Source organism: Macaca mulatta, chromosome 2, assembly GCF_049350105.2.
Source record: "Macaca mulatta isolate MMU2019108-1 chromosome 2, T2T-MMU8v2.0, whole genome shotgun sequence".
Taxonomy (NCBI): Eukaryota; Metazoa; Chordata; class Mammalia; order Primates; family Cercopithecidae; genus Macaca; species Macaca mulatta.
Genome location: NC_133407.1, coordinates 147,809,350 through 147,836,745, shown reverse-complemented (window position 1 = coordinate 147,836,745; position 27,396 = coordinate 147,809,350). Strand labels below are relative to the sequence as shown.

The 27,396-nt window shown below is 45.8% G+C and overlaps 1 protein-coding gene across 3 annotated transcripts in view; it reads left to right on the top strand.

The window, feature by feature from the left end:
• The window catches only part of SRGAP3 (SLIT-ROBO Rho GTPase activating protein 3), a 269,429-nt gene that overhangs the window by 196,314 nt on the left and 45,719 nt on the right, over positions 1-27,396 (top strand). For 2 of the 3 annotated variants that reach the window (XM_077993349.1, XM_015130344.3), the window contains exons 8-13: positions 1,278-1,379; positions 4,410-4,607; positions 10,184-10,268; positions 16,016-16,043; positions 21,322-21,424; positions 27,086-27,146. In XM_077993349.1, the coding sequence (XP_077849475.1) occupies positions 1,278-1,379; positions 4,410-4,607; positions 10,184-10,268; positions 16,016-16,043; positions 21,322-21,424; positions 27,086-27,146 (577 nt within the window). Of the gene's footprint in view, positions 1-1,277; positions 1,380-4,409; positions 4,608-10,183; positions 10,269-16,015; positions 16,044-21,321; positions 21,425-25,956; positions 25,988-27,085; positions 27,147-27,396 lie in introns of all 3 variants that reach the window. The other variant, XM_015130346.3, reaches the window with a different exon arrangement.

Genomic DNA, 27,396 nt, shown 5'->3' with positions numbered 1-27,396 from the left:
CTCCAACAGTGTCCCTGACCCAGCCAGCGTCTGGGTCCCAGTGAGGCTCAGCTGGGCCGTCCATGGCACCTGCTAGGAGGGGAGGGGCAAGGAGGCATCTGAGAAGATGGCATTTGCTAGACCCTCTGCATGGCTCTGCCCACTTGCTTCTGCAGGGCTGCACTGCTGTGCCTGCCCCATCCCTCTGCCGTCAGCTCCAACTCTTTCGATCCATCACCTGGACCTGAAAATGCGGGCCTCGTGGTGACCACTGGTGACCATAAACTTTGGGTTGCCCAGTCAGTGGCAAATAACTAATACTGTCCAGAGAGCCCTACTGTCCCTTGTGATCCTAGCTGTGATCCTGGAAGGGGTGAGGTGCACATGCCTGCCAGCAGCCTAACCCGCAGGTGATACTAGAGTCCCACATGAAAGGTGGAGGGCGGTGGCTCACGTCTGTAATCTCAGCACTTTGGGAGGCCGAGGCAGGTGGATCACTTGAAGTCAGGAATTCAAGACCAGCCTGGCCAACATGGTGAAACCCTGTCTCTGTTAAAAAAAAAAAAAAAAAAAAATTAGATGGGCATGGTGGCAGGTGCCTGTAGTCCCAGCTACTTGGGGGGCTGAGGCAGGAGAATCGCTTGAACCTGGGAGGCGGAGGTTGCAGTGAGCCACGATGGCGCCACTGCATTCCAGCCTGGGTGACAGAGTGAGATCCTGTCTCAAACAAACAAAAAAAAGGCGGAGAGAGAACAGCATTTCTCAGGTGCTTCCCCTCCTCCAGCCCTCACCCAGTCAAGTGCTGGGGGATGAAGAGCTCTGAGCTGTGAGAGTGCATTGTCTCACAGCTGCCCTGCTGCAGCATCGTTCTGCGGCACAATGGGAGTGTGCCCTGATTGTTTCCCATTCAGGTTTTTTCCCATTGGCTTCTCTTAGGTGGTTGCTTTCTTGCCACAACTTCTTGCCTTGAAATTAACCAATTAATTTTGCTTAGTAAGATTATGTTAAGGCTCTTTGTAAACCTTCACTTGCTTCCCAAATGTAGATCATGACTGAAAGGCCACACCTGGCAATGGCAAGAGGGCAGACTGAGTAGGAAGGCCCTGGTTCTCATCTGGCATTGGTTGCCATGGCCACTTATGAGCTCTGTGACCTTGGGTAGGTCACTCAACCTTTCGGAGCCTGTTTCCTGGACTGTGATTGGGATGTTAATGGTAGCACCCCCACTCCTCTGCCCTAGCTCCACACAGGTGAGGAGGGCACAGGGCAACCACAGATGGTGGCTGTTATTCCTGCAGGTGTGCCAGGTCAGCGCTCAGCAGCCCGTCCAGACAGAACTGCTCATGCGGTATCACCAGCTGCAGTCCAGACTGGCCACCCTCAAGATAGAGAATGAGGAGGTGAGTGAGCCCCTCTGCCCTATAAGGGATTTCCTTTGGAAGGCCTGGCTTGTCCCAAGGAGTCCACTTGTACCACGGAATGCATAAGAAATGATAGTTCCACTTATAAGATGGAATAGTACACAATCATTAAAACCACACACACTAAGAATCATTAATAGCCTGGGGGAATGCTTATAAGATGTTAAATTGAAGAAAAACAAAAGGCAGGGGGCTGAGGCAAGAGAATTGCTTGAACCTAGGAGACAGAGGTTACAGTGAGCTGAGATCACGCCACTGCACTCCAGCCTGGATGACAGAGTGAGGCTCCATCTCAAAACAAACAAACAAACAAACAAACAAAACACAAAAGGAAATAGGACTGTATGTTCAGTATTGCCATAACTGCAGTAAACTAAAGCATGTGTATATTCCTAGGCATAGAAAAAAGACTGGAGGGAAATGCTTAAATGTTATTAGTTGCTATGTTTGGGTTGTGGGGTGATAGGTGCTTTCTGTTTACTTCTTTGTGCTTTCTTCTATTTTCTGCAATGAATTTCTGTTTTATCATTAGAAATAACAGTAGGTATTTTAAATTACACAATGAAATAAACAACCCAGGGCACACTAAATGTGACATGGATTCTGAGCTCCAAGGAGCGGGTCAGTCTTACCAGGCCCAGCCTCCCTCCTCTGCAGCTGTGGGGCATAGGATTCTCAGCAAGTGGGTACAGATGGAAATACCAGTGCAGTGGCTCTATTCTGTGGACTGAAGAGGCCAGATGGGAAACATCCTTTTCCAACCTGGACTCCTCCTCCAAGGAGGATGTCAACGAACTGGAGGCCCCTGGAGAAAGGATACCAGGATGGAGGGAGTGACACTCGAGGTCATGGGCAGGTTTATTCTTGAAAGTGCAGTCACAGTGGGGAGGTGGGAAGACACAGTCCTGATCTTCAAATCTCAAGAGTGCTATCCTGGGCAGAGAGGGCAACTTTGCTTTTCAACTCCACAAAGGACATACCTAGGACAAATGTGAGACAGATTGGAGCTCAGGATGATAGCAAATCAGTGCAGTCCCCAGGGGGAGGTTGTATGGAGACAAATTATATATTTGTTTTTCAAACCTGGAAAGAGACAGGAGATGAACAGAGTGTTTTCTTTATTTATTTATGCCCTATATCTTCCCTCAAAGGATTTTAAATTGTTTACACGGAATAGCATATGGATCATAATGTTAATGGAATTTAAATTGGAAATCAGGGCCAAAGAAAGGAGAATGAAGCCAGTGTTCCTCTGTATGAGCTGCTAACGAGCTTGAATAGACTTAATTTTGAACCTCAGCTTCCTGTCATGCTGCATTAGAAAGAAGAATTGATTCATGTATTCATTCAACAATATTTATTCAAGTATTTATAGAGCGCATATTGTGTACCAAACATTGTTCTAGATAGAGAATAAAGTGAGTGAACACAGCACAACATAGCACCTCCTCTCCGGGAGGGAATATTCTAGTGAGAAAAGACAGATAATACTGCACTGATTTGCTATCATCCTGTTGACAAAGAGAGTCAAACTCTGTAAAATACTTGAAGAGATTTATTCTGAGCTAAATATGAGTGACCAATGGCCTGTAACATGGCCCTCAGGAGATACTGAAAACATGTACCCAAGGTGGTTGGGCCACAACTTGATTGTATACATTTTAGGGAGATGTAAGGCATCAATCAATACATGTAAGATGTACTTGGTTTGGTCTGGAAAGGTGGAACAACTGGAAGCAGGGGCTTTCAGGTCATAGGCAGATTCAAAGATTTTCTGATTGGCGATTGGTTGAAACAGTTAAGTTATTGTCTAAAGAAAGGGTTAAGATAAGGGGTTGTGCAGACCAAGGTTTTATCATGGAGATGAAGCCTCCAGGTAATAGGCTTCAGAGGATAGACTGTAAACGTTTCTATCAGACTTAAAGAGTCTGTTCTAACAGTAATTCCAAAAAGGAGGAGGGTATAATGAGGTAGGTTTGCCGCCCCCTTCCCATCGTGGCCTGAACTAGTTTTTCAGGTTAACATTGGAATGCCCTTGACCGAGAGGAGAGGTCCATTCAGATGGTTGGGGGCTTAGAATTTTATTTTTCATTTACAAAACACAAAAACAAGCCAAGAAATGAATGAGCTTGGAAAATATTAGACAGTAATAGACACTGAGTGAAGATATCGGGGGGGGGGCCTGATGTCACCAGGAGGTGACATTTAAGCTGAGGTCTGAGTGACAAGAAATAGGCTTTGAGTGACAATAATTTTATAACAAACATTGGAGGCAGTTTTTCCAGGTACTATTTTTGGAACCAGCCTCCAAAGCAAAGAATCTGCCCTTTAGGCACAGTTCAGCAAAGGGGTGCTGTAAGGTCAGGGCCTGTGGACCCTGCTCATGCAGGCTTCTGGTGGTCCCATGAAATTCCAGAAGAAAAACTGGAGTCCTAACTGAACAATGTGTGTCTTCCTGGAGTCTTCCTTTTCTCAGCAGCTGTCTTCCTGGAGTTTTCCTTTTCTCAGCTGGGCTTTTGATAGGAGTCCAATAGCAGATACCTGGAGAGTTTGTTCACGAAGAATGGCTGCCCACCATTGTCAGCTTTGTCTCTACCCTTCTCTGAATGAAGAGAACTAGAGCGTGTCTAATGTTGTCTCTATTCAACTGACCACCTTGCATTGGAGGAGCTGGTTTGGAGTTACATAATTAGGCCAAGAGAAGCAAACCTAGAAACCTGGGTTCCTCATTTGTTGCAACATTCCTCAAGGTTCTCTCTGTCAGGAGCCATACATAGAATGTCTTCAAATTGGGCAACCTGGCTTCTCATCCCAGCCAGCTGTGTGATTTTGGGCTGGTGACTAATTTGTGTTTTCCACATTAATACAGTGAGAAGGATTATTTTTGTTCGGCCTATAATCCTAGGGATTTTACATGGAAGAAGTAAAGCGACAGTTGGGAAAGGGATTTTAAGGGTCAACAGCAGTATGAAAATACAGGATTTTTGTCAATCTGCTGTGTTTCTCCAGGTTAGGAAAACCCTGGATGCCACCATGCAGACATTACAGGACATGCTGACTGTGGAGGACTTTGATGTCTCCGATGCCTTCCAACACAGTCGATCAACAGAGTCTGTCAAGTCGGCTGCCTCTGAGACCTACATGAGCAAGATCAACATTGCCAAGAGGAGAGCCAACCAGCAGGAAACAGAAATGTTTTATTTTACAGTAAGTGGCATCCTGGGCCCAGAACCACAATGTCTGTCAACCCACTGGCAGTGACTTTTCAGGAGCAACCCAAGCTACTGAGAACCAGATAAACCACATGGACCTAAGACTCCACCACCATGCTTTTAAAATTAAGTTGCCTGGCTTGGTTTTCTGAAATGCAGAAAGTGAATTCCCAATGGATAGCACTGGCATTGATCTTGGGTGATGATTATTGACATTTTCTTGCTCTAGAAAAAAACCGAGACAGTTTTATTCAGTGGGGTGATAAGAAAATGGCTAACAGAGTCAGGTGCAAGTCCCAAGGAACAACCCTAAAATTACGTATATAGATTATCATGTTGAATTGTCTTAAATTTAGGTGTGAGCTTTGGAAAAAAATGCCCTAAAGAATCCAAGCAAATTGCTCTTTAGTTGCTTGCCCTTCACGTAAAATCCCATGTTAATTATCTTCCATTTGGACAGGGGCTGGGAGGAGCAAGGAGACAGGGACTGGGTTTATTCAACATGTGTCCAACATGTGTTTATTGAGCATAAAATATTAGGTTTGTAAGGGACCTTAAATCTTCCATGGGATGCTTGAGTCTGTTCAGCCATATCCCTGCCCAGAGGCCATCCTGACTCTGCCTGCTTGCTCCCAAGATTAAAAGCTCCCTTTTCCCCCAAACAGCCCTTTTGTTTGCATTGTGCCTGGCTTTTAGTATTATCATGTTTTCCTTTATCTTTGCTATCTTCAAAAATCTGCCTCACTGGGATTTCTTGGTTCTCTTCTCTGGGGCCACCCAGAGTGGAGGCTAATTCTACATGACAGTATTTCACATGGTTGCAGGGAACTGGGATTTCATTTCTCCAGGCCAAATGTATCTGATTCTTTCAGTCCTGCCTTATAAACTTTTGTTTTGAGTAGCCCCAGTATCCTAGTGACTCTCTCCTGAACATGTTCCATGTGCTGATGCCTCTTCTAAGGTGAGACTCCAAGCAGTGGTCTGCCCAACACAGAATTGAGCAAAATTGGCTGGGCGTGGTGGCTCACGCCTGTAATCCCAGCTCTTTGGGAGGCCAAGGCAGGCGGATTGCCTGAGCTCAGGAGTTCGAGACCAGCCTGGGCAACATGGTGAAAAGCCGTCTCTACTAAAATACAAAAAATTAGCTGGGTGTGGTAGTGTGCGCCTGTAGTCCCAGCTACTCGGGAGGCTGAAGCAGGAGAATTGCTTGAACCTGAGAAGCGGGGTTTGCAGTGAGCCAAGATTGTGCCACTACCTCCAGCCTGGGAAACAGAGTGAGACTCTGTCTCAAAGAAAAAAAAAAAAAAAGAATTGAGCAAAATGTTCACCCCTTCTATACCAGGTACTATGCTCCTATTCATACGTTCTAAGATCATATTCTTTTATTATTATTCTAAGGCTAAGTTAATATCAGTTATAGCTCTCTTCCCTGCACGCTACCATTAAGCAGGCCTCGCTCTTCCTAAGGCTTTGTAGGGGATGTCTTGGGCAGGTCTTCTGTTTATCACCAGTTAGTTTTCCTCTTGATGAATTCAATTCATGGTTTTAGTCAACATCCTGATCCAGTTACTCAGCATACATGCTGTCTCCTCAAACCTGTGTTTCCTGCAGATTCAGTGAGCATGGCTTCCAAAGTTTAATCAATTTAAAGACTAATGGATATACCAGGGCCAAAGACAGAGTTGTTAAAAATATGCAACTAGGGCCAGGCGCCATGGCTCATGCCTATAATCGTAGCACTTTGGGAGGCCGAGGTAGGAGGATCCCTTTAGCTCAGGAGTTTGAGACCAGCTTGGGCAACATAGGACAACTCCATTTCTACAAAGAAAAAAAAAAAAAAAAAGGCCTCACATGGTCCATATCTGTGGTCCCAGCTACTCAGGAGGGTGAGGTGGAAGGATTGCTTGAGCCTGGGAGGTTGAGACTGCGGTGAACTGTGATTGCACCACTGCACTCCAGGCTGAGTGACAGAGGGAGGCTGTCTCAAAAAAAAAAAAAAAAAAAAAGGAAAAAAAGAAAAGAAAAAAGAAAAGCAATGAGGCTAATATTGATTGGACTGTAGTCATTTAACCCATCACAAACCCACCCAATTCTAACCGAGCTCCATCTTATAACTGGCTTTGTCAAATCCCTGGTCAAAAACCAGTAGTCAACAGACACTGCATTTTCTCCAACACCCTTTGACCCTGTCAAGGAAGAAAACAAAGTAGAGCTTAGCGAAGCAGCCCACGCTGATTGCTGGCATTCGCCACTTCCATGGGGCCTACTGTGTTCACAAAGAGAATTTATGGTTACAACATGCATATGAATATTAATTCACTTTCGCAGTAGAAGCAAAGAAATCTGGGAAACAGAATTCAAGAAAGGGGTTCAGCCTACTCGAAGTTAGGAGGATTCTCCAGTATCTATGACTAAGGGTCATAAGATGTTATAGTTTATTCTTAATATTTAGTTTGTTAGCCTGGTTTCCTAGTATGCCTTCTCATGACTCATTATTTTAGGTCTTTTTAAGGACATCATAATCCTTTAAATACAAACATCAATACAATTTGATGGCATTCTTTATTTTGTGGACATTCGTTATTCTTCAGATGGTTGAAGTTTAAATGAGGCAGACAGAGATGGTTTACAAAGCCCCAGGCTGTAAATTGCACTAACCAGTGGATGACCTGTCAAGGCATGTGTTATGTGTTTGGGACTAGATCTTCAACTTCTTGGGGCAGTGAGACACGGTGAACAGAATATCAGCTTACCCCTCAGCTCTGCTTTTTTGGGGAATTCTTGGATAGGAGATAAAATGAGAGGACATTATTTTTGAAAGCATCTATAAAGAGCATCTCAGACAGTAGTTACCAAACTGAAGTGTGCATTTGAACCATCTGGGAAGCTTGTTAAAAATGTAGGTTCTCAGCCAGGCATGGTGGCTCATGCCTGTAATCCCAACACTTTGGGAACCGAGGTGGGTAGATCACTTGAGCTCGTGAGTTCGCGACCAACCTGGGCAACATGGCAAAACCCCATCTCTACAAGAAATACAAAAATTAGCTGGCCATGGTGGTGTGTGGCTGTAGTCCCAGCTACTTGGGAAGCTGAGGTCCCAGCTACTTGGGCTGCTGTGTGCCTGTAGTCCCAGCTACTTGGGAGGATGGCTTGAGCCGGGGAGGCAGAGGTTGCGATGAGCCAAGATTGTGCCACTGCACTGCAGCCTGGGCAATAGAGCCAGACCTTATCTTAAAAAAAAAAAAAAAGTAGGTTCTCAGACCACCACTCTCCCAAGATGGGCACCTGGAATTGTGAACACTTCTGGGCCTCACTGGTTCCTCCTTCAGTGTCAAATGAGGGGTTAGACTCAAGGTATTCTTGAACAGGAATCTGCGCGTTGACAGTCTCCCCAGCTGGTTACGAGCCCCTGGCCCTCTGCCCCACACTTGGAGAAACACTGAGTCTACTCTCAGTTCACACTGGGGAGGACATGGAAGCCCAGAAATGCACAATAATCTGCTGAGGTCACCCAGTGAGTGACCACAGCTCTGAGCTTCTGTTTCCTTCTGGGTAGAACAGGCCTGATGATGCTTTCCCCATTTACCGTCCAAGATTGTGATGAGGCTTAAACATACGTATGTGAAAACTGTCAGGTGCTCTGCGGATACAAAGGGGAGTGACTCTTAATGGCCACTAGGCCAGGTCCTGGGAGCCTAGGACCATGGAAAAAGAGAGAGGACACCGCAACCTCCCACCAGCCCGTTCATTCCAGAACATCAAGGTGGTTCAGCATGAGGTGACCCCAGTCGTATTTGTGTATATGTCAGCCCCCACCCCAATGGGTCTTTCTCCCATGGCTGTCAATGGGAAGGTGGTGATCTTAGGGGCCCTCCTCTACAGTTGACTTGGGGGTGTCTGAGCCTGTGCAACTCACTTTTCTCTGCCCCCTTTTTTAGTGTGCTGGCTGGGACAATAGAGTGGGTTTCTCTTTGAGAAACTAGCAGGTAGATTTGGGGCAGTCACATCTACCTCCTTGACTTTATTATCAGAGCTCTTGCAATTATCATGCCCCTTGCTTACCAAACTCCTTCCTGCAGGTCTCCACGTGGCCCCCTTTCCACCTCCTTCAGGCCTTGGCTCAAATGTCCACTTTGCAGTGAGGTCTTCCTGGACTTCTAATCCACTGTTCACATTTTATTTTATTTATTTTATTTATTATTTATTTATTTATATTTTGTAGAGATGGGGTCTCAGTCTGTTGCTCAGAATGGAGTGCAGTGGCATGAACATAGCTCACTGCAGCCTCAACCTCCTGGGCTCAAGTGATTCTCTCACCTTGGCCTCCTGAGTAGCTGGCACTACAGTACACGCCCCCAGGCCTAGCTAGTTTTTTAAACTTATTTTTTTAGAGACTTGGTCTTGCTATGTTGCCCAGGCTGGTCTTGAACTTCTGGCCTCCAGCAATCCTCTCACCTCAGCCTCCTGAGTAGCTGAAATTACAGGTGTGAGTCACCATGCTCAGCTCTGATTTCTTTTTATCCACAGCATTCACCACCACCTGACCGAGTGGTATTTTACTTATCTTTTTTGTTCATTTATTGTCTCCCTCCCCACTCCACCACATAAGCTTCAAGAGGGCAGGGATCCAGTGAAATTTCTCAGCACCTACTCTAAGCCAGTCACAGCTTTAGGCACTGGGGAGCCGGAGATGAGCTGGGTGTGGAGTCCACCCTCCAGCAGCTGGCCGTGCAGCAGAGGCATGCCCAGTGGGGCTCTGGGACTGTACAGGTAGGGGAAGCTGGTACCCGTGCAGAGGTGGCTGAGGCCCAGGCTGAGTTCAGGCGGGTAGGTGTGTTTCTGTCCTGGCCTGTTTTCTGTCCTTCAGTGCCGCTCTAAGGTACACTGCACTGGGCCAGGGCCCTGAACTAGGAAGCAGGTTGGGGCTGGGTGTGGCCCTCAGCTGACTTTCCATGGGAACTTGGACAGATCACTTCCTGGTGCAAGCTTCATTTTTCTTATCTGTAAAAAGAAGAAAATCCTATCACCAACTGCAATTTGGGTTATTTTAATGGGAAAGCCTCTCAGGGGACTGCAAGCCCTTCCTCCTTCAAAGCAGGGCCAGATGAAAGGAAGACTTGTTCCGAGGCTCCTCTGACAGATCCGATAAAGCTCTCTGGCCTCGGCTGCACGTGGCCCCTGGGATGGTTCCCATTTTTATTGCTCTTGGCACAGAAGCACAGTGGAGCTTTGATGAGGAAAGAGGCCCTTTGCTTTGTCTCCTTGTGGCCTTTACCTGACAAAGGCAGCTTTCACTGCTCCCATTCTCCCCTGGCTTGCTTTGTGTTCCTAACCCCTGACCTGAAAGGCCTAGAGCCCTCCAAGGGCCTGGCCACGGCATGGCAGCGCTGAAGATCTAGATGGAGGAAAGCAAAGACGCAGATGCAGTGGCCTCTCTGTTCCCTGCACCGGGGTCCCTGCGGGTGACATGATCTCTCTTCGGCTTCCCTGTCCCAGAGGTCAGTTGCAGAGGCATATATCCCATTACTCGGCCTTGCAATCTATAACTTCTTTGTGCCTTGTGTCTTACAGAAATTTAAAGAATATGTGAATGGCAGTAACCTCATCACCAAGCTGCAGGCCAAGCACGATTTACTCAAGCAGACCCTGGGCGAAGGTGAGTGAGGTGGCGGAGGCCCTCTGGGAGGTGCTCTGTTCCCCACTGGGTTTCACTGTGTCCCCCTGACGTGTTGAGCTGCCTAATCTTGAGACAGCAGGCATCTGGCAGAATGAACCTGGACTGACCAGGACTGGGCAGGCTGGGAAAATCACCTTAGTACAGATGCCTTGGGGGTCCAATCTGGCTATAGAAAATAAAGGGCGTGACTTGCTTTTTGATGAATAGAAAGAAAAAGTAAATAAAAAAAGAAAAAGAAAATAGAGGGCAACCACAAGTCTTAGTTTAGGTTGGCAGGGACAGTCCAAGGCAAACTGATAGAGGGGCACCCATCAGGTAGGGAATGGGAATCCAGGGCCTCAGAGGCCGGCACTGACGTTTTTCAGCAGACACTGTTTGCAAGGAATACTACTGGAGTGTCTGGCCAGGGTTCTAGGTCCAGAGAAGGAAAATCCATACATGTAAGTCAGGGTTTGGCCCTTGAGGGACCTAATGACCAGGCGTAAAGCCACTCAATGCCTTCCAGTGGCAGTTGGAATAAAATGCCAGCTGCTGTCATGGCACATGAGGCCTTATAGCACTTAGCTTCTGCCTGCTTCCTTGACCTCGTCGGTCATTCTCCCTTTCCTTACTATGCTGCAGCCACACTGAGCAAATTTCTGCCCTTCAGGACTCACCAGGCTTGTTCCTGCCCCAGGGTCTTTGCATCTGCATGGGTAACCACCACCCAAATCAGGGGATAGAGCTTTTCAATTACACTCAAAAATTCCCTTGCGCTCCTTTGCAGTCAACCCCCCATGCTCTACTCTGATCTGATTTCTGTCCCTCCAGATTCGTTTTGTGTGTTCTAGGTAGTAAGAGCGGGGAAACTTTGGGTGCTGATGGAAATAAATGTTCCATATCCTGATTTGAGTTACATGGGGATAGACATTTGTTAAAAACTCATTGACTAGGGGATAGGAGTGGGGAAGACTTAGTTGCAATGAGCTTTTTCTTCATTCTTTCCCTTTAAATTTTACCCATCCCGACATTTCAGTATCAGGCCGGGGATAAAGGGGGTGTGGAGGAGTGTGGGTACCAAAAAGGGAAGAAAAACAGTGAGAATGGAGGAGAAAGGGAGAAAGTCCAAGAGTGGAGCTCAAGGTGTGGGTGCCATGGGGGCAGCTTCTAAGACTAGCATTAAAGAGGAGGGCCGGCATTTATAGGCACAGGTCAGGGGGCTGTTCCTCATGAGCCAGGTAACAAAAGGTAGGACCATATGAGTTGGTGGCTACTTGCATTTTTTAAATTAGATGCTGAATTTGGAAAACTAATCTTCTTTTAAAAAATAAGATCCTGGGTCTGGTGCAGTGGACTGCCCACGCCTTCTTGGCACAGAAGCACAGTGGAGCTTTAACGAATAAAGAGGCCCTTTGCTTTGTCTTCCCATCGCCCTTACCTGACATAGGCAGCTTTCATTGCCGCCATTGCCAACTCAAATGATGATGATGATGATGATGATGATGATGATGATGATGATGATGACGGTCATCATCATTGTCATCATCATTATCACCATACTTAGTTTTGGTTGGCATAACTCCTGGTCCATTTGGTCCTCCAAGTTTATTTAGCCTTCAACTATGCCTTGCTCTAAGATTGCTCTACCAGTCCCTCTTCTGAGTTTTGAGCTGATTAGCAATAAAATAAAAAACTCCCGGAAAATGCGTTTTCAGAAGTAGAGGGGCAGCTAAGAAAAAGCCATCTGGAAGAATCTCTGTAATCTGTGTTTCAGTAAGCTGGCTGTGGAAAGGCTCACTGTGCTTCCTTTGACAACTGGATGGCTCTTGATAGACTGGTCAGTTCTAGAGAAGTTTTTTGTTTTTTTTTTTTGAAGTAAATGTTCTATTTTAAAACAGTTTTAGAGCTACAGAAAAGTTGGGAAGATAGTATAAAGTTTTCATATACTCCATATCTAGTTTCATATACTCCACATCTAGTTAATGTTTATTAACATTTTACATTAGTATACTATATTTGTCAGCATTAATGAATACTGACACATGTTATTAACTGAAGTTAATAAATTACTGCATTACTGAAAAAGATGGAACCTGAATAAATCGAGACCAAATCTCCAGTCATTTTTATATAGCCACTACATGATAAAGATACATATAGATTCTCAGGGCACTGGGTGAAAGGGGAGAATTTGCACTGACCTAAATGATAAATTGGAAATTGCCCACTGGGTGAAGGAAGAAGAGAAAAAATTCAGCAGGCCAAAGAGAGCTCAGAATCTTAGCGAATTCATCCTTCTGAGTGTCAACTGGTGATTCACCTTTTCCTGAGTGTTTTGGTTCTTCTATTCAGTAGAATTCTCTTCTAAGAGTAGGGTAGTGTTACAGCTGCATCAGTGGCCTTTTTATGCCATATGAGGGCTATTTTGTAGTATCATGTCTAGTGCCTCAGTTTCTCTAAAGTACAGTAGCCCTCCTTTACGTGTGGTTTTGCTTTCCATGGTTTCAGTTGCTTGTGGTTATCTGTAGCCTGAAAATATGAAATGGAAAATTCCCAAAATAAACAATTCATAAGTTTTAAATTTCTCGCTGTTCTGAGTAGCATGATGAAATCTTATGCCGTCGTGCTCCATCTTTGCCAGGATGTGACTCCTCCCTCTGTCCTGCATATCCACTCTGGATACAGTACCCGCCCACTGGCCACTTAATAGCTGCCTTGGTTATCAGATTGAAAAAACAGAGGACATGTGGGATTTGGTGCTATCCACAGTTTCAGACATCCACTGGGGGTCTTGGAACATACTCCCCACAGATAAGTGGGGACTGCTGTACTCTTTTGACAGGATGGCTCAAGGAAACTACAAGTTAGATGAAACCCAAGGTCTTTGGGGTCAGCTTTACTTAGAAGTGGATTTGAGAACATGATTGACCCCAGACATACAAGTCAAAAAGCTTCCAGGTGCTTGGCAAATGGCATTCCCTGTTACAAAGGATGTCACTGGCGCTTCTTGGGAGCAAGAGCACACACCTTGGTTGTCGCTATGCCATTTTATTGGCCAGAGAATTCTCAGTTTATCATCATCTCTGAGTCTTAGACTTATGACCTTTTTATTGCTCTGGAGTGTATTCTGTAAGCTCCAGGGTTTACACTCAAGATGCAGTTGGTTTTTCAATTTCTGAAAGCGCCTCAAGCATGAATGAACAGTGTGCTGCCTATAAAAGGGAAGGAGCATAACCTTTTCCGGCCAAGATTTAATCACCCATCACAGAGCAAAATGGCCACCAGGCCCAGGCCATCTGACTTTCTAGAAAATGACTGAACCACCAACTATAAAATATATTTTTAAAATCCCAACAGGTTTCAGAAGGTAAAGGATGGGCATTTTTTTATTCCCCACATTTATGAGGTATTGAGCCACCCGATTTCTAAAGATGTTGGTTGTGGGATTCTTGAGAGCAGGAATGTGAGTCTGAAGCTGATAGACAATGTATTAGATTCTGTGCCAGAGAAAAGTCTGCCTTGAGTATGTTCTGACATTCCACTCCACATCCTAAAACCTTTGATTTCTACCTGCCCCCATCTGTTCATTCATCTATCCAAGAGCACAGGCATTTTGTTTGGCCAGGCCTGGGGAGATAGTGGTACACAAGAAAGGTAAGGTTCCTGCCCTCATGGAAAAGAGAGACCTCAAATGGTAAACAAACTACTAAGAAAGTGTGATAGTTGAGCTGGGTGTGGTGATGGCCCTGTAGTCCCAGCTACTCAGGAGGCTGAGGCAGGAGAATCACTTGAGGCTAGGCAGTGGAGGCTGCAGTGAGCCAAGATCACGCCACTGCATTCCAGCCTGGGTGACAGAGCAAGTCTCTGTCTCTTAAAAAACAGAGAGGGTGGGGATTATAATTGTGTTAAGTGCCATGAATGAAAATTTTGGGCTGAGATACAGAACAATCATATATGTGTCGGGGAGAGATGGGGGGACCTGCTTTAGATAGGGTGATCAGAGAGGGTTCCTAGGGGAGTTGCTGTTTCAGCTGAAACTAAAGGATGAGAAAGTGTCAGCCAAGTGAAAAACCAAGGGAAGAGTTTCTGGGGAAGAGGGGACAACATTTGCAAATGCGGGAAATGTGGTGAGTTGGAAGAATTGAGAGAAGGGTATTGTAACTAGACCATGTGGAGTACATAGAAGAGTGGACAGTTTGGGAACCCAGAGAAGGAGGGATCTTTTCCTGGGGATGGAAATGTTTTCAAATTGAATTCTGGTGAGGGTTGCATAACTTTGAATAGTCACTAAAAATCACTGAATGATACACTCCAAATGGGTGAATTTTATGATATATAAATTATACCTCAATTATGCTATTTTTATAAAAGATGGCAGTACATCTTAGTTTGGAATTCTAGGGAAGGGTAAGATCTAGACATAGAGTATGGAGTCCTTGGTAAGCACTTGCGGTCACTTAGAAAGGATGTGTAGAAAAGGAAAGCAGCCCTGGGTCTGTGTCCTGATGGCACTCCAACATTTCGAGGTTTGAGGTTGGGCAGAATGAGGAGGAGACAGAAAGAGAAACTGAGGAACCTATAGGGCAGGAAGAACACCTGGAAAGTGTGGAGTCATGAAAGTGAAGAGGAGAGAGCTTTGTAAGAAGGGAGTGGTGAACTGAGTAGAATGGTGCAGAGGTCAGGTACAATAAGGGCAGAGAAGACCATTGGATTCAGCCTGAAGGAGATCCTTTTTGACCTTAAGTGTTGACCTTGACAAGAGCAGTCTCAGCCCAGGGATGAGGACAGAAGCCTAGCTTCTGGGCAAAAGGGCGAGGAGGGGATAGGAGGGGAGGAAGCGGTAGTGCCTCCAGGCAGCTCCTTCAGGGAATTTTGCTGTAAACAAGAGCAGAGAAATGAGGATGTAGCTGGAAAGAGAAATGGGGTCAACAGAAGGGTTAAAAGCTAGGTTGTGCATATCCAGAACATGTAGACATGCTGCTGGAAATGGTCCAGAAGAGAGGAGATTGGTGATGCTAGGGAGAGGGGAGATACCTGCAGAAACTGAGGCCCCCAGAAGGGCAGAGCGGGTGGAACTAGGGCATAAGGAGAAGGTCTGGGCTTTGTCTGGCAAGTAGGTGGGAGGGCCTAATGGAGGCACACAGATGGAGAACCCATATTACTTGATTTTCTTTTCCAGTGAAGGAAATGAGAAGATCTTCAGCTGGGAATGAAGGTGGAGGCAGGGCAGCAGGGTGGAGGAGCACCAGCCTTATGGCTGGTATCCTTCAGTGCCAGGCGTATGACAGGGGCTCAGTCAGTCTTTGTTGCCATTAAACATTGCAGGAGTTTTCGAACTTTGGGAGGCATAGAAGTGATCACCAGGGGTGGTTGTTAAAATGCAGATTTCTGGGTTTTTATCTCAGAGATTCTGATTCAGAAGACCCATGAGAGAGTCAAGAAATCTGCACCTTTAACCAGATCCCCAGATGTTTCTGATGCAAGTAGCCAGAGGGCTGTAGTTTGAGAATCACTGAAAATGTCTGTGAACAATAACGTGTGTGTGAACACAGCCCTACAAATAGGAGGCTTTTAATAAAGAATTAATAAGACGCAGTTCTTTTCAACAGACCATACCTTAGGCATAATTAGATTTCATATTTCATAAATAATTAAGACTCATTGTGTGTTGTTTTTAGAAAAAGACGAAAGTTCTTTGGTTTAAAAAGAAAAGGCAATTAAACATTAATGTATACTTTTCTTTGCAGGGGAAAGAGCAGAATGCGGCACCACCAGGTGAGAGTGGGAGAGTCGTGTTTTCTTTCATCTGCTGCCCGAGGTGGGAGTGGGATGGGGCTGGGGAGGCCCTGCTGGGAGCTGAGAAGCAGGGATGGCTTCTTCACCAATGTCCCCACGGGCTGGTGTGGGTGTGCCCAGGTGAGGCACAGTTGCTGCTTCGCTTCTTCTAGCATTAGACTGACAAAGCCACGCCCCTCCAGGCTGGCAATGGAAGGGGCGCTTTGGGGGCTGCTGTGTGGCAGTGGGGCACCCTCCCTTTGCGCTGGCCATCGGGTGAGACAGTATTGTCTACTCAGAGTGGCTGAGGGCAGCCTGTAGGAGCCAGAGGCTGTGGGGTGGCTGTTGACCTCTCTTCCCACCTGCTACACCATGCTGAGCAAACTGCCCAGCCTTGCTGCGAGGACCAGCCTGGGGTCCCCATGTACCAAGGCTTTGGGTCAGGCTCAGATTGCGTGCAGCTGGGCATACGCATGCGCATAGATGTGCACAGACTCCCCCGCTGTCCACACCCTGGCTTGGACCTCATGGGCACTTGGATGGGCTGACGGAAAGTAACACACGGGCAACTTCTGCTTTCTCTTCAGCTCGTTCAACATTCCCTTTTGCGCTTTTCCCTGAGCAGACCAGAGCCAGTGAACACTTTCCACTCAGCAGCTGATAGCTGAGGGGCTGACTTTACTCCCCTTTCAGAAAGCTTAGATCCATAAGTGGCTCTGTCACTGGCCAGGTTGTTTGCTTAGAGCCTATTTCATTTCTGCGTTCCCAGTAAGAGATATTGCACTGCCTAGCTGGAATTCAGCCAGTGGCCCAGAGGCCTGCACTGTTCCATCACATGGCAGTAGAGCGCTACTTTTTGCCTCACTTTCTGGGCCCAGGGACCTGAGGGCATTCTTTTCTTTCCCACAAATGCTTCCCAGTGGCCCCAAATCCTGAGAAACCGTCATGTTTGGCAAGAGCAAAGATGAACTCCCAACTCTCTCCTGCTCCTTGGGAAGGGCGTGGGGCAAAGTCTTGGAAAACTCTAGGGTTTTCAGTTTCCTGGGCTCAGGATGGGGAGACCGAGGGCTCGACAGAAGTTCAGCCCGTACAGCTGTTCCTCTGGGCTCTGGCAATTTGGAAGCATCAGGACGAGTCACACCAGGCGAGGCCCTTCCAGCACATGGGGCGGCAGATGTGCAGGGTCACTTTCGAAGAACCTTTTACAAACCTATTATAATTTTTTTTTTTTTCTGGCAAGAGAATGTTGTCATAGTCTCAAAACAACAGAAGCTGAATTTTACACCAAATTCTGCAAATAGTGAAACAGATGGGGGATGAATTGAGCTGTCCCTCACTTCCTCCTAATTCCTAGAACTCATGCAGAGAAGTTTGTTCCCGCAGAGTGTGGGAGAGGAGATCTGTAATCAAACCCTTGGCCAGGTCTCAGGGTCCTCCCTCAGTGGAAAGTTGAGGGTTTGTTTTTTTTTTTGTTTTGTGTTTTAAATAAAGCCCTCTGAAGTCTTTCACACCCTCCTTGACCTAGGGCCTGGGAAATCCAAGCTGAGTTTATCAGACCTCCCACTTAGACACCCTGCATTCAACTACAGCTACCCTGCATTCAATTGCAGACATAGCCCTGTGTACTCTGGTTCCTGGTCAAGGTCAAAGTAAACTAAAGTCTTTGTTAGTAAACTAAAAGTCTTCCCTTACCTCCAAAATCATTATCTAACTTGTGGAAATTGTTGCTAACAATGTCTCTGTCCTATGGCTCTCTCTGTATCTTCCATGGACTCCCACACGAGGTGGATATCATTTTTGGATGGTTATTTGAGCACGATCTCCTCAGCCAAGTTGCTGTTGACCTTGTATAGAGGAACTGGTTTTGCATATGGGCTACAGTATGTTATATTTTTCTCACACTTCAGAACCTTATCTTAGAATAGACCAAATTTGTAAAAACCCTGTAATTCAGGATGGCCAGATGTGATAATGCACTTAAATTTAAAAGTGTATTGTAAATGTCGAAGCAAGATGCAAATATAAGATTTGATTATTGTGATTCCAATGAACGTCTGGCTCCCCTTACCCACGTTGACATGCCCTCGTGGTCTGGATTAGAGATGAAATCACTCGAGATCTTGTTCAAGCAGATGCAACAGTACACAGCCCATGCATAGCCTCCAAGGGCCCAACTGGCATTGCACTACAGCATTGCCACCATTTGGGATGTTGACCTCCAAGTCCATTAGGTTATCTAGGGGGATTTTTCATCACATCCCTTTAGTTGCAGGATAATTTTGAGGCAATTTCCTGTGTTGCCAACGTGTGTTAATTTTCATCTTGATTAAAAGGCAGAAAGGGGACATTGGTCTCTGGTTTCTCTTTCTTCCTCTCTGTGGCTTTCTCTGTTCCTGTTTTCCCTGCCTCTCTTTCTTTCTTTCTTTCCTTTTTGCTCTGCATCTGAGCAGCAGAAGAGATGGAAGGCTTAGGCTGCCCCACTTTCCTTGGCCGGGCTGCCCCCCTGCTCCCCACTTTGTGCCCCACCCAGCACTTCAGTAAGTCAATATAGATTTGATATTGTGCAAAGTTGGGATAGCTACGTTTCCTTGTCAGAGATTCCAGACAGTGCACAGAACACCACACAAAGAAAGAAATCCCTGTGTGATTCACGCAGTCCTTTGCTTTCTGGATTGGGCAGGAAAAATGGGAAAACATATCTTATTTTCCCTTTATTCCACTTTGTAAAATTTAAGAAAAAACAAAAAGCACTTAGGACTTTCTTTTAAGGAAACCCTCCAATTGGGCACCGTAGGTTTTTTGATATTGAGTGTCCAACACCTGCTTTAAGAGTCTGCTCTTCCTGGCCATGAGAATTTAACAGATAATTTAATGTTACTTCTGGATGTTCTATGATATGTTCTATGATACAATTACTTTCATACTCACACTAGAGCCTTGAGAGTAGGAAGAGCTGAATTTTACCACCAACCTCAATCACATTTTATTTGTGTGATCTTAGGCAAGTTTCTTCATCTTTTGTGGGCTCATTGACCTTGTATGTAAAGTGAATTGATATTTTTTCCCAACCTCACAGGGTTGTTGTGAGATTATCATGCAATGTGATAAGGAAATGATCTGGGAATGTTCAAAAACAAACCAAACACTATGAAAACAGGGTGACAATGTTGCTATCATCAAGTTATTTCTAATCCCCAAACTTAAAACCTTTGGCCTTGTGTCACATTTTTGACACTCTCTTTTGCCTTTGGTATTTGAAAATTTAAGAGCAGATCTTGTAAGAAATCCCACCCCCACATACATACATCCTCAAAAAAATAAGTAATTTTTGAAAAAGAAATGACATGGACTTAGCTAACCAAATTGACATAGATCCAAGATGGGCTTGAAATAATCTTGCCTGTTGTTTCTTTTCAAAATTTTGATCTGTGCTGTTATTTTGTTTCCATTGTTTGGGTGGCATGATATTTGGATTCACCTGGTTTTTGCCCATGCATGTACTGGAGCTAGCAGCATTTGCTCAATACTCAAACACCTAGGAGAAGTTGGTTAGAGGTCCCTGGGGATGGCTGGCCTACTGAAGGAGACAGGTACAACAAGCCCAGTCAGCAGAGGCAGCATGAATCTCATTTATCCTGATTGGCTGCATAGTCCAGAAGATTTCTTGCCCACTCACAGAAATCAATGAAGACTTGGGGGACCAGGTCTTTGCTTGTCATGTGTGGACATTATCTGTGCCTGGCTGAGTCCTCACTTGTTGCTACCCAAATTTCGAACCAAGCCATTTGAAAATGAACTGCCTCTCTTGGTTAGGGGCCCTCTTCCTAACCTTAAAAAGCCCTTTGCCCCAGAAGGCTGGCACCATTGAGTCAGGCCAACTTGTGTGGTGAAATGAGCAAATAAGCCAACACAGGTATATGCATGGTGAGCAATTCTGGAAACAGGTCCAGTGTTTGTGGCTGTTTCACTGGTGAACTGTGGTATGGTTACCCCTCCCTGTGGCCAAGAGTAGAGCATACTTTAGGAACGGAAATCCTAAAGTAAAGCAAGACACTTTCAACCTGATCCCATGGCAAAGGTTACTGGGGTAGATGAGTCCTTGGTTGGAAATAAAAAAGTGCCCTAAGGCTCCATGATGGTGGTCTGTTAGGAAAAACCCTGAACTTGGAACCAAAGAGTCCAGAGTTTGGGGTCCAGCTCTGTCAGTTCTCCTTCACAGGAGGCTTCAGTTTCTGCCTCTGTAAAATGGGGCCACATATACAGGGTTGAGGTGGCATTAAGTTTAATAATGGATTTGAAAGTGGTTTAATTGAAAATGTTCTTGAGGCTAGGTACAGAGGCTCATGCCTGTAATCCCAGCACTTTGGGAGGCCAAGGTGGGCAGATCATGAGGTCAGGAGTTCAAAGACCAGCCTGGCCAACATGGTGAAACCCTGTCTCTACTAAAGATACAAAAATTAGCTGGGCGTGGTGGTGCATGCCTATAATCCCAGCTACTTGGGAGACTGAGGCAGGAGAATCGCTTGAACCTGGGAGGCAGAGGTTGCAGTGAGCTGAGATCATGCCATTGCACCCTAGCCTGGGTGACAAGGCAAGACTCTGTCTCAAAGAAAAAGAAAAAAAAGAAAGTGTACTTGACTAAAGAACAGGATATTACCATCATTCTGGGGTCACCCAGGGACCCCAAAGAAGTTGCAGCCTCACTCATGGTATCAGTTTCTTCATCTCTGAAATGAGAATAGTAATTGCCTGGCTCTTAGATCAATGAAATAAAGATTAGTCAAGTGCATTTGAAATGCCAAGAGGCATTAGGAAGATCAGTGCCCTGGTACATTGGGAGTTGAGACTTAGTGATAAATTTAAGCCAAAATAATGAAAATTAACCCTCACAATCATTTTTGAAAGTCTCTTGCTTTCTCAGGCTACAGATTACATCTCTCTCCCCTGATTCCCCCTCCATCTGGTCAGCTTTGCAGGATGTCAGCCTCTGATTGGAGTTTCAATGGTTTCTTGCACATGTCCTATTTTCCCCCTAAGATTTAGAATGCATTTGCGTCATGTAAGAGTTGCTCCTGCTTGGCATTGTGGGTAAATTAAGATCTCCTAAAACATGCAAAGGCCTTCAGATGGAACATTGGAAACCAATGTCTTGGCGGGGGGTCAGGGGCTTCCATTTACATTTTGTGTCCCCTTTAGTTGTGGGTTTTAAGAGCATCTTTCCCAGTTGTATGTTTATGTTGGTTGCTTTCTTGATTTCTTTTGTTCCGTTTTCCCCTAGGCCCCCCTGTCTTCCCCCTAAACCACAGAAAATGAGGAGACCTAGGCCTCTCTCAGTGTATAGCCATAAACTCTTTAACGGCAGTATGGAAGCATTCATTAAGGTACTTGCTGGGGAGCCATGGAGTCCGCGAATGCACCCAATGTAATGGCAGCCTCTGTCCTCCCGCCTCCCTGCCAGCAGACAGCCCTGTCCTTGGCCAGGCCCTGTGGAGCTAGTTCCTCGCTGCAGCCTCTCTTAGCTTCAGCAAGGACTTTTCACGGGAGCCGCTGTAGCCTCTAACTGGTTGCTCCTAAGTGCCCTGCACAATTCTCGGCCCTGGGGAGTAGGGATCAGATCATGACAGAACCCAGGGAAGTCCAAGTGGGGCTGAAATACCAGCGCAGTGGGCCCAGCCAGCCATGCTTCATTGCTTCAGCAACTGCAGTCCTAACACCTGAGGGACAGTCAGAGAAACCCCATTCCCTCACTTCACACCCACGTCTCCCAGGAGAAGCTGGATTGAAAGCAACACAGAGGAAATCCCTGTGGGTATCAGTGTGTTTTTATACATGTGAATTTTTTTTTAGTTGCATATATACCAGCAAAGGAAACACATACACTTTTTATAAGAGAAAATCCTCCCACCTAGTTTGCTTCCCATTAGGTGGTTTGGGAGAAGGGAGAAAAGTTGAGGTTGTCCCTTTTGAATTCTAGGTTAACCCTTTGTACCTTAAACTAAGTAGTTTAGCTAGGAGAGTTTCTCTTTTCTTTTCTCTTTGGTGTAAAGGATATGAGATTAAGTCATATCAGATATAATGACTCAAGGGAAATTAAGAAGATGATGGAGAAGCGAAGAGCAGCAGCTGGGGAGATACTTGAGGAAGGGGAGAAGCACTCTTAACATTACTTAGAGGAAGCAGGGAAGTCCCTGCAACTGATTTGAGAGCCCACTACCTTCTAATGAAGGCACTCTCTGCAGAGAAGATGATAGGTATCAATCAGGAGAAAAAGCAAAGGCCCTTGGGCTTTGCCAATGATTTGGGGGTTATGGAGGCTGCCTGTGCTCTGGCTCTCTACTCGTGATCCTCAGACAGGATCCAGCACAAGACTTGCAGGACAGCAACAGACTGGACATGGGTTTGGCCTTAGACAGGGGAGGGGGTAAGCAGGACCATCCCGGGTCTCAGGACTGTCTCTCCCTGTGGGCTGAGTTCTGGGGAAGGGAGAGTAGGGAAAAGGGAAAGTGGAAGACCAGGGCCCAAGTTGGGACTGCCCAGGAGTGAGGGATGTCAAGGGCTGCTGTAGGATGCCTAAGAAGACCAAAGCGTAGAGGATTCCCAAAAGGAGGGGCCCATGGGTGTATCAGGAAGCAAGATCAGGAGGTGACCCAGAGGGAGTGGTTTATTGGGTCATGGGAGGGCGGGGCTGTGCCAAAGGAATCTTCTGTCTCCATCCTTCCTCCTCTCTCCTCCGAGACTTTCTTCTTTCACCCTTGCCCATAAAAGAGCCATGGTCCATGGCCGAGAGGGGACTAGTTACTCTCCCTTCCCTCAAGGAGCCAGTAGTGGAGCTTGGGAAATTTTAAACACAAAAGGCAGAAAGTGGAAGGTGATTTAGGATGAGCAACTGGTGAGTTATCCCTGCATAAACAAGTTTAGGATAGGTGCAGTGGCTCACACTTGTAATCCTAGAACTTTGGGAGGCTGAGGTAGGAGGACAGCTTGAGCCTGGGAGGTCAAGGCTGCAGTGAGCTACAGTTGTGCCACCACACTCCAGCCTCAGTGACAGAGCAAGACCCTGTCTCGAAAATAAACAACAACAAAAGAAGAATTGAGAGCAAAAAGAGCTATGAGCTCAAGCACAGTAGGCTTCTGGAGGGGCTTTGAAGGAAAGGTGGGCATGCAGAGGAGAATAAAAGGACAGAAGGAATTATTGAAAGGAAGAACAGAAGAAATGAAGGCTCAGAGACAGGGACATCCTCAGTGTGCTTAGGTCTTTGGAAATGGGTGATCAGTCAGGATACTTGGAAGGAATCAACTCTTATCTGACAGTATTTGACAAGCAGATGTTCTGTTGAGTTAAGTATTTTTGTAATAGAGAGGTCCTATATGTAAGATGTGACTATAAAGTAATCTGACTTTATTCCTTCTGACCAACACATCATAACCTAGTCAACCACATGAGTGTTTGCCCCTTTGAGGCAGTCATCTTGGGAAGCCACCTTCTTTCCTGAATGTGTCGGCATTGCTGCAGCTGCTTTGGTCAGTCTTCTTTAGAGCCTGGAGCATGGCCTTTACCAGTGGGGCCAAGACTATGTATTCAGATGGACACCTTGTCTTTGGAATAGAAAGCTCCGTTTGAAGCTGAGCTTTGCGATGCCATTGGAGGTGCAAAATGGCAAGAGGAATATGCTACAGTGGGGCTGTTCCGCTGGCTCTGAAAAGAACACCCCAGCAGCGACAGCCCAGAGCACTTGAGCAGTGGCAGCACTGTTGGAATAAGTGCATCACCTCCTAAGCGGAAAAGTTGGAGGAACAATACTCATTTGACTGGGAAAAAAGGTGTGTTTGTTAAATACTATTTCATTTATTCATTCATTTATTCATTCATTTATTCATTCATTCATTTATTTATTGAGGCAGTCTCGCTGTGTCGCCCAGGCTGGAGTACAGTGGTACAATCATGGCTTACTGCAGCCTTGACCTCTTGGGCTCAAGTGATCCTCCCACCTCAACCTCCCGAGTAGCTGGGGCTACACGCATGCACCACCATGCTTGGCTAATTAAAACAATTTTTTTTTTTTTGTAGAGACAGGATCTTACTATGTTGCCCAGGCTTGTCTTGAACTCCTGGGCCCAAGGGATCCTTCTGGCTTGGTATCCCAAAGTTCTGGGATTACAGGCATGCGCCACTGCACCTGGCCTTACTATTGCATTGCTTTATAGTCACACTGTACTCATCACATACCATCAGTGCAGTTCAACAAACTCATACTGTGCACCTACTATGAGCTAAGTGGACGATGTTTTACAGCACAGTTTGCTATGAAAGGTTATTAAGTTTCAGAGAATGAAAAGGCAGTATAATGTATTCAATCCTTCAACTATTGAGAATGGATTTTAATTTTCTATTATAATCCACATGCCATCTGAAAGAACATTGAACTAAGAGTCCCCAGCTTTGAAAAACCACACCTGTGAAAAGGTTTTTAGTAAAATAACATCACTGGGACTTCACAATTATAATGGCTTAGAGGGACAAGGAAGCATCCCTGGGGTTAATAATCATAAGTAAATGTTGCTGGAGTTTGATTTATACATTTCTCAGATCCTACCTGAATAAACAAAAGCCTTTCAAAATCCTTGATGTTTTTTCCTCCTCCTCTTAGACAAAAGGAGAACTCATTTTTGTAAGAGCCAGTTTTGAAGCCTAGGAGGTTCACCTCTGGGACAAGGGGAGAATCCTCATCTTGTTTCTGTAAAATAAGCATGATAATTACCTACTTCATGATCCTTTGTGAGGAGGATTAAATGAGCCAATATATGTTATGTTTCTAGAGCACTGGATGGCACATGGTAAGCACTATGTATTACCTACGATTATTAGCATTAATTTTAGCATATTGCTCATAGAACCTGTTCGACCAGGCTGTTTACTCAGTTCTGGGATTCTGGTAGATTTAGTCAGCATGTCAGGTAGCAGACAGTTCCAGTTGTTGAGATGCTGAGAACTGGACAGATGACACTAACTAGAAAGCACACATCCTCCAGGAGCCTGGATGGGACAAGTGTTCACCCCAGAGACAGACCTGCTGCACAGTGGAAAGAGCTGATGGCACTCCCCTGAAAATGGGCATTATCAGTGGCTTTTAGTGAAAGTAAAGGCTTCCGTTCTCCCCCAAGCTCATGAAGGCATTCTGACTCAACTTCCCTTCCTCCTCCAGGCCTTTCTCAGCTTTTGTATTCCTTAGTGCCAGTGTAAGGGTCAAGAGGGGAGGAAGGAGAGCAAAGTCAAGTGGATACCCAAGAAAAGCAACTGAGGGTGTATGGCAGGGAAACATGGGAAGCTGTTTGGAATTTGGCATCAGGTGGAATCCTATGGGTCTCTATCCAAAGGGCACCTTGTAGACATTATCTCGTTAGAATTGAACTTTTTACCAACAATGAGGTTTCTTGAGCTGAATTCCAGGACATTGTTCCAGTAGACATAAAGGTGTATTTCTGTCCTTTTTGTGGGCAGCTGGACATACCTTATGGGGTCGTAGGTAGGCTTTTGTCCATGCGGGCATAAACAGTCCCTTTTGTTGAAGAGAAGCTAGGTACAGGAACGGGAATGGGTCCAGTCCACACAGTTGCTGCTCTTTCACAAGGACTGAAAGAGGCCCCCGTGTCAACTGGTGTCTGGGAGGGCAGCTAAGGCAGCCACATGGGAAGGCTGGCTGGGCGGCTTCCAGAAGTCCCATGAGGCTCCCAGGCTCGGGGGTGACCCTCCCCACAGGCCGGCTGTTTGACAGGCTCCCCAGGACCTTGGCTGGCTGCCATTGCATTTCGGCGTTCACGGACTCTGAAGGATCTGCTTACTCTAACTGATCTTATTCCTGCATAATCTTTTCTTTTTCTCCTGCTCTGCTGCCTGTTTATTTTTTGTTATCAGAGGAAGAAGAAATGCTCGAACCAGGAACCAGGTATTTACTAGAAAGGCCCGTTAGCCCCATTCACCGTGATGGAAACTGTCTTTAGTGCTGACTTCCAGAACAGAGCCCACCTTGCCTGTTGCTGATGGGTCCATACTCTTGTCCTGTCTCTGGGCACAGTCAATCAAGGAAAGAATTCACAGGTGGGGTGTGGAGGAGCCAAGAACGTATCCAAATCCATGGTGTCTTCACAAGAGCATATTACATGTGCCTCATTGTTTACTCACCTTGTGAGAAGGCTAGGCCTTTGATTTGGCCCCTTTTAAAGAAAGTTTAAAAGAATTTGATGCTATTTAAGTGACCTGGAATAACAGAGAGGTCAACCAATAATGAAATCCAAAAGAAAATGTCTCCCCTCGCCATAATCATTTGTGGCTGTAGACCAGTCTAGGAAGATGTCATTGAAAATACATTCACATCCCAGGTGCCTGTGTTGAGAATTGCATCGTTTTCAGCCTTTTAGAGTAAGGTTGGCCCCTAGATCGCCAATGGCTGACATCGGCTGCCTCTAGAGCTTTTCCCTGTGACATATTTATTGTTAAATGCAGTATGCATCTGAGTGTTTAGTTGTGACTTCATGAGTAGAACTGGTCTTCCCTTCTTAGAGCTCAAAATTTCCACTGGGGGCCAGCCTTGCTTCTCCCGTGGTGTGCCCTTAATTCTGACATCAGGTAAATAGGATGAGGACTTGGTCCTTGAGCATTGAGAAAATAGTGTTGAGTTGGGACAAAGTGGAGGGGGAGGCAGAGAACTCTTCAAGGCCAAACTCCAGCAGCCTCCATGAGGTGGTTCCCTCTCCATTGCCCAAGTGGGCCTGCCAGGCCTCCTGAGCCCAGATTCCTTTCCAGTTGGATAAGAAGACAGAGCATTTCTTTAAAATGATCGTAGCTATGCCTTTTTGTGCACACAGCTGAAGACTCTCTGTTGTAACTGTCTGTGGAGACTTTAGGATTAGCAGTTCCTTGCTTGTTTTCCTACTAATCTGATGGTACTAATATTCTGGCTTGAGTCTGTAATCTGTGTTTGCAATGTCTTTTTCCTGTGGTGGTTGTCAAGTCCCATAAAACTCACGATTTTTCTTTTCTCAAGGATTCAGGACAAGCTATACCACTTGTAGTCGAGAGCTGCATCCGTTACATCAATTTATATGGTAAGCTGGATCTTGGGCCAGTGTTTTCAGCAATATGCAGAACAGGTGCTAGGCTGTTCTGATAGGAAATGAGATTCTAATTTGTCCTGGAAGATTTCCCGTCACAGCTCTGCTTTTGAGGGGGAAAGTACTGCACACAGCAGCTGCTCTTCTGAGTGCTGCTTTTGAGTGTGTTGGGGGATGGAGATCATGGTGAGAGGATCCAAGAACTAGGAAAACCGGAGAGTAGAAAGGGCATGGACAAGAGAAC